This window comes from Phalaenopsis equestris, unplaced genomic scaffold (assembly GCF_001263595.1).
Source record: "Phalaenopsis equestris unplaced genomic scaffold, ASM126359v1 Scaffold000002, whole genome shotgun sequence".
NCBI lineage: Eukaryota > Viridiplantae > Streptophyta > Magnoliopsida > Asparagales > Orchidaceae > Phalaenopsis > Phalaenopsis equestris.
Genome location: NW_018164444.1, coordinates 10,248,261 through 10,256,014, shown reverse-complemented (window position 1 = coordinate 10,256,014; position 7,754 = coordinate 10,248,261). Strand labels below are relative to the sequence as shown.

General features: G+C 33.8%; 1 protein-coding gene across 1 annotated transcript in view; it reads right to left on the bottom strand.

Moving 5' to 3' along the window:
* The window catches only part of LOC110028304 (serine/threonine-protein kinase 4 homolog B-like), a 39,630-nt gene continuing 31,876 nt past the window's right edge, over window positions 1-7,754 (bottom strand). The window contains exons 16-18 of the mRNA XM_020730139.1: window positions 2,886-2,950; window positions 1,564-1,615; window positions 1-561 (exon numbers count right to left, since the gene is read on the bottom strand). Of these exons, the coding sequence (XP_020585798.1) occupies window positions 475-561; window positions 1,564-1,615; window positions 2,886-2,950 (204 nt within the window). The 3' untranslated portion in view covers window positions 1-474. The remainder of the gene's footprint in view (window positions 562-1,563; window positions 1,616-2,885; window positions 2,951-7,754) is intronic.

Here is a 7,754-nt window from a genome sequence, read left to right as displayed (position 1 = left end):
AAACTTTAAGATTAAAACGGCCTCAATATTATGTTCGAAAAGCATGATAAGAAGTAATCCCCATTCCAATTGTGCCTGTTTATATACAATGTACACAAACACAAGACTAAAATATATATTAAAAAAGGGCTATTTTACAGCATGAGAGACCTTTAGCTACTCATCATAAATCTTTACACAAAGTATCCGAATCTCTCCGTTTGTGATAGCAATTGGTGAGGCAATGTTTAAAAATTCAACCATATAATCCATCATATTTAGGTGGCTGAGACTTACTATGAAGAATTTTTTTACAAATTAAGAAAGATTAAAAAATAGTTGTAGTAAAAGGGAGGCTGATAATTGATAACTCTACTTCTATAATTATGATGAAAACTACAGAGGATCTGAAGAAGCTAAACAAAGGCAACATTTGTGATTAGGTTGTTACCTCATCGCAGGTATTGTATTTGTATTGGTAGTGTATGCACAACGTCAGAGGACTACTGGGAGATCAGGCCTTTTCGGCATATCTTCTATTTGGTCTTCTTGAGAATAAAGATGTTTTAACTGTTGTTGCAGCTACAAATAAAGAGAAGGAGAACGAAAATGTCAGTTGGCGTTTATAAATTGCGAGCGCAAGTAGTTTTAAATGGCCTTATAATAGAGATTGCAAACATCAAAACTAAAGATAGGAGAATAAATGATGATGATTAAGAAGAAAAAGATATGGTTGTCGTGTTGTACTAGGATATTCTGATTAAAATATAATTAGAATGAGTCTTAGAGCTAGTTTGGGGCAACTGCAACTGTTTATAGAAACAGCTATATAGCTATTGCAGAAAAAAATGCTGTTAAAAAAACTGCGAGTGCTATTAATTTTTTTTTCTTCAAAAGTTAGACCACAATTATCTAACCACTGCACTTAGCCAGATCAGGTTGCAAAATGCAGCTTACCACAACTTTTTGAAAAGTAGACAACATAATTTTGTCAAATGCCACAAAGTACGGTGCGACACTGTACCGACACCACATGGCTGCGGCAGACACATCCTCAAACTCTCAAAATATTTTTGGGATCACTTTTGATTTTGATATATTTGTTTTTATTTATATTTAGCTTTGTATGCTTTAAAGTGAAATAAAATATGTTTGATATGTTATAATATCTTTAGTTGTATTTAAATATTAACAATAATTTTTAGATGCTTTAAGTATTTTAAAAATAAGTTAATTTATTTTTTTAAATAAAAACAGGTACAAAAATTTTTTAAAATAAAAAAAAAAACAAAAAATAAAAAAAGATCCCAAAACAAACCTTAATATGCTACCAATTGTCAATGTCCGGACGAACTAAACAGCCAAACAAACACCTCACCAAACAAACTGTCGCACCGTCAAGCGAATAAAAATAATTATTGACACAAATTACAAACTTGGTAGAGGTGAAAATCTCAACTAAAAAACGTATTTAAAGTAACAGACTTGAAATTTAGGCTGGATGTCAGTAGTAATATGCCTACAAACTTCCAATCAAGAAGATGAAACGGGAATCAGAATTAATGGTTGTTAAAGAAAGCGTACTTGAATCTGCTTTAACCTTGTTTCAGTCATCTCTCCAATTAGGCTGATCATCCTGTCAAGAGAAATGGACATGCTTGATGAATTACAAATACAATCATTAACAAGGCTGAATTAGAGATCAGTTTATGTTGGCATCTCACACTCCACATTGTACCAAACGGAGAGCTCTTATAAGGAAATGTGAGGGTTTAGAATGTTATTTATAAAAGTCCCCTTATAGAGAAGACATAACTAGAAATTAAAACGAAACTCGCTGGAAAATAGAAATTAAAACTTTTTCATCAAATATTAATTGTATGATCCGTAAAGTTCAGATTCTACATCAGAATTGAGAAAATCTGCAACAAATCATACAGTTACAAAGGGTTGAACCGATGCACTCATATTAATAAACCAATCACACTCGATAAGTTCACGAGGCTACACAACAACAGCGCGGAGGGTATTGGTCAAGCTGTGAAAGGGCAAGATTGGTGGCTTCAAAATGTGAACTTATGTATGTGCTTTGATGTTATTTTTGTGTTTGATTGTGTTGGCATTTGAAACATGGATGTCATTATTGTGATGGATAAAGTTATCTAGCAATAACAGTTGTGATGTAAACTGTTTAAAAGATAAAATAGTCATGAAAAAATAAATATCAACTATATTTAACTTAAAATAATTAATGAAATTAAATTTTAAAAATTATGTATTTATGAATAAAATAAAAGTTAAATTTCTCGTTAAAAATATAAAATAATAATAATAATAACAACAACAAAAACAATAATTCTTTAATAAAGGAAAAAACTTGAGGACCTTCTATCAAAAGAATTTAGCATGATACTTAAAAATAATATACGTAACTATTGATTTTTTATGATAATATCAAAACAAATTAGGGCAACATTTTTCTTCATAAGCTAGCCTTTATTCAAATAAAAAGATTTTTTTAAAAAGCATATTTGCTTAACTTTTTCATAGTCCCTATTTTTTAGCATTGGTAAAACTTTCCTACAGAACAGTTGACAACTTTCAGTAAATTCATAAAAAAAATTCATTTGGTGGTTTTAAAACGAAATCAATTAACCAAAATCATTGCCAAATGAGCCTAAATCCAATTTTTATAGTTGGGGACATTATCATGCTTCAGATTCATTTAACCCCAATTTTGGGAAAACAATACCAGAAAATTTTATTTGTATAGTTAGGATTGATGTCTTGACTGCAATTGACGACTTCATGCTTTTTTTCCCCATAAACAGTTGGTTCTGTGTCTCACTCTACTATTGTCATCATTAGAAATCAAAACTGAACCAATGACTATTTTATTAACATACCTGGCTTCAAGCTCTGCAATCTTACGATGCAAGTGCTGCTCCCTTTCAGTCGCTTCACCCTTGACCTGTTTAAGAAAATCATTCATTATTCATTTCTAAGGTACAGCACTATTGCAGTACTTTGCTCGGCTCTGGGACAATAACTAGTTAGATGTAGGTGACATAGATTGTGTAATTCAGAAGCCAGTTTCTGAATTTGATTTACTTCATCAGCCAGAATTGTAGCATGAAACACTAGGCAAATATATTTCAATGTACAAAGCACAATTCCACAAGCCCAGTGTGGTGAATACTAGGGTGATGAGAACAAGTCACCGAGGTACACCATGGTATTTATGCCAACCAAAAAACGTGTCAAAAATTGATCCGACATGCTAACTCGACTTAGAAAATCTGGGTTCGGCTTAACCCAAATAATTTTCGGGGAAGGTTCGGGTTTGGGTTGATCCACCAACTTGAAGCTGAGCTGCTAACCCAAAATTGGCTTGAAATCGACATGTCAACTAGAAATTGACCTGAGGTTGACTCGAAATTGATAAAAAATTGACCATAATAGTTGTCATATATTATGTTAAGCGTGTTATACAACTCGAACCTGACTGTCAAATCCAACCAGCGAACCCGATGTGACACCTTTAAAGAATACCAACACCAAATTTTTTTTGTTATTTTCGAACCACAATTCTTCATTTCAAATACACCTTTAAACTTCCTATTTTTATTTGCATATGCTTAATTTCCCATTTGGGCCAAGTACATCTGTCCATAAAATTTGTTTAGAAACTATTCTGAAAAGAAAAAAAGCTCTTGAAAATTGTTGGTGGTATTATAGACATTTTCCCACATGAAAACATCCGACTGCTTGCAATAGCCAGACTAGCAGATATGGTCGTGAAAAGCATATTCTGAACACACAAATTTTTCAGAAGCGACAAATAAGTTGTAATAAAATATCTATGTCAATGATCTATAAACTAAGAAGCGTAAAGAAGTTATCCCTAATGTACTTTTAATTGATATTTTGCGAAAAGAAACACAAGATTTGCATCATACAAAAGACATCATCATAGAATGCAAGACAGATCTCAAGTTCTTATATCTGCATTAATTTAAAAATGCTAAGCGACTAATTCTATATCAGTCATAAACATAACAAATAATGTCATTGATGAAAGGAAGGTAACAAGCCAACGCAATAGATAAAAATCATGCAGCGAGAAATTGCTCCAACATAAATCATGAAGATCTATGGTGCATTCAAATTTTATTGGAATCACTGCAGAGTATATTTGAATAAGTAAACTTCCGTTCAACTCCAATTTATATTAATGGGTTCCGTAATCTCTACTGCATAAGTGGAAGCTTGTCCACAAAAGCTTGAGGCGACTATTAATCGGCCTAACCATAATCAATTTCCAGTTGAGATAGTTTTGACTTCATACAACTATGTATAGACTCACTTTGCTCAATTGTATAAAGCTTCTAAATACTCACCTTTAAAAGATCTTTGAGAAGCCAATTCTACCTACTCCTTTCACAGAATTTTTTAATTTGATATAAATTTTCTATGACAAAATTCATGGAAGTTGTCTCAATTCTTGTGAAAAGTTAGGAAGGCGGGTCGGCCGACCACCTCATCGATCTTGGGGAATCTAATTGGAGAACTTTGGAAACACCTTTGATTAGTTTATTCTTTTGCTATTTAAGTTTCTTTATTTTTATTTTAGAAATATATTCTTTTTAAGGGTCTGTTTGGGACAGTTTTTAATCCGCCTTGTTTTTAAAATCGCCACCAAAGTTCTGTTTGAGAGAATGCTTTCTAGTTGCTTTTTAGAAATTTCTGTGGTAGAAAACCGTTTTTTTTCAAACTAAGTTGTTAAAGTATAGAGGCTGCTATAAAGCCATGGTCTGACTTAGATTTTTTTTCCATTAGATTTTTTTCAATCTCAAGTGACAACGTTACTCTGAGTCAAGCCTCTGTTAAATCCATCCGAATTGTACTTAGATTTTTTTCATTAAATCTCTCTAATTGATTCACATGTCTCCTTCATAAATATTTTTCCTCTTGTGCATCTCGTTACGCTTCTGAGTAAGTTGATAATTTCAACTCGTCTAGCTCGTTCCACTAATACCAACTATTCATCGATTCTTAAAGATATCAACGACTATCTAATCGAATCATTTTATCTCGAAAGGAATCTACAACACTTTTTTTTTGCAATGACGATCACTTGTGGCACATACCTTGATAGTATAATGAATTCTGTTTTGTACTGTAAGACTATTTTCTCTCACTGCACCAGCTGATGAACTTGTAATGTATCTGTCTTCGAGTAGATAGGGGTACAAACCATTCTCTGAATAACTCCACAAACTCCTCCAACTGCTCATCATATTGGCTATGTCCCCTAGCTTGTCCAGACGCTACCCACACCACTACATTTCGGCTTCTCCATCTAGCACAAATGTAGCTAATGACACTCTTCTTCATTCGGACATGCCATATTATCTAATATAACTTCAATTCACATCTGTCAATTCTTCACTTCATCAAATCTTCAGTTCCATTAAAAACGGTGGACAAAATCTTAAAATATCTTCAAGTACTTTTCCACAGTGACTAGGAGTGTAAACGGGCCGAACAAGAGCGAGCCTGAGCTCAGCTAGTTTTCGGCTCGTTTGTATTTTGAACATAAAAAACTTTGTGTTCTGCTTGTTTGTGTAGCAAGTCGAACGTGAGTTGTTCGCGAACAAAGGGTCGTTCTGACAACCCTAATCACGCATGCAACAGTTAGAGGTGTAAACGTGCCGAGCTTGAGCAAACCAATGGTCAACTTTTTTAAAAATGTCAGTGTTCATGTTCGGCTCGGTTATGTATCAAATTAAAAAAAAATTGTTCATGTTTGACTCATTTGATAATCAAGCCGAACACGAGTTGTTCATGAACAATGAGCCATTTTGACAACTCAGTACACAATCGTAGGATGTTAAGGGTAGGGCGAGATTTAAATCTTATTATTTATATTAAAATATTCATTTAAATAAAATTTAATACATTATTATTATTATTATTTTAAATAGTAATTTTAGTTGATTATAAATCTATGTAGCCTTATAGTCAATTAAATTATAAATTTATTTTCAAAAGGAATGGCCAGAGGTTATTATACAAGCCTCCTGCCGCGCCTAATAATTCGAGTACCACCTCCTTAAGGCCAACTGTGTCAGAGGAGATTCAAATCCATAATCAGATAGGACTCATACCGTGGATGCCAACCAATAGGCCGAGACAGGCTTATATATATAATTTAATTATTTCGAGCCAAAATGAGCCGAACACAAACGAACAAAATTTTGTTTGTGTTCGGCTCATTTATATATCGAGCACAAAAAAAAATTTTTGTGTTCGACTCATTTGCTTGTTGAATAAATCGAACACGGGCTTCTTCACGAGCCGAACACGAGCTATTTGTGAACAATGAGCCGTTTTGACAGCCCTAACAGTGACTGCATCAGTTTCAATAGACCGCGATCTGGAATCCTGAATCAGTTGAGTCATCGCCGCTATCATCTGGGTCAAGACATTCGTGTCACATTTATAGTAGTTTGTAATTCATCATTTTTTATCATAATATGAGTAAACTACACTTCCAAACTCGGCTGGCCTCCACCCTGGCATTCGGTTGGCTTCTTCCTCTTTCGACCAAACCCCGTTCGCCTCGCCTCTCCCTCTCCCCCGATTCTTCTTCACAGAGACGTTCCGCCTCCCTTCCTCTCGCACCAAGGCTCCCACTCGGCACCCTCTCCCGCTCGCCCCGAAGCCCTCGCCTTGCTCTCCCACTCGCCTGTTTTGCTTGTCCCGCTCGGCTCTCCTCCGGCTTGTATCTCCCCCTCGTCCGAACTCCCTCACCTCTCTCGCTCGACTCCCAGCCGCTCTGCACCGAAACCCGATTCTGATACCATTTTTGTCATGACCTAACCCAGAGCTTAGAATTAACCAAGACATGAATAGACAATCGGACAGTGGGAATTAGATATAAACAAATGACAAGAGTCACTAATCAAATTAAATTAAAATAGTATAATCAAATTTACTTCATTACAGATTGTTCGCGCCTTCTATAAATATTCTCTTTGATTGCACATATTTTAATAAAATAATTATACCTAAAAAGTTAGTTTAAAATAAATATAAATTAATCAAGTCAGTGAATACTTACACTTCTAAACTATAATAATACCAGAGATAATAAAGCAATATGCATGTCAGTTAAGTTTTTAATAAATCAATATAAACATTTTATATCTTAAAAATATGATAAATATAAGTTGACCAAGCCAGCGAATACTTACACTCCTAAACTATGATAATACAAGAGAAAAGAAAGCAATATGCATGTCAGTTAAGCTTTTAATTAATCAATATAAACACTGATATCTTAAAAATATGATGTTATTCAATGAATCTTAGCATATCAATAGCATATCTATATCATTCTATATTTGTACAGCCGTCACAGGAGCACCGTTTAAAAATTATACAAATTAAGGTACTTCAATATTAATATTTTTTTCACTTACGTGTACAATATCTTAATGTTTCCCCGCTAGTACCATAAAGGGGTGACTCCATCATAATCAATAATGCATTACACACAATCAATATAAACATATCATTTATGTGTTCATCACATTCAATTCAATATTATATACATATATAGCGTTGTTGACCTCATTTTTAGTCAGGTCTTAGTTTCTTTCTTCTAGAGCCTAAGATCTAGCCTTAAAACTTTTCTATTGACTATCCTAGAGGACTAGTAATGATTCCCACCTTAAATAGAACTTTAAACCACTTCTTGACTCATTTTT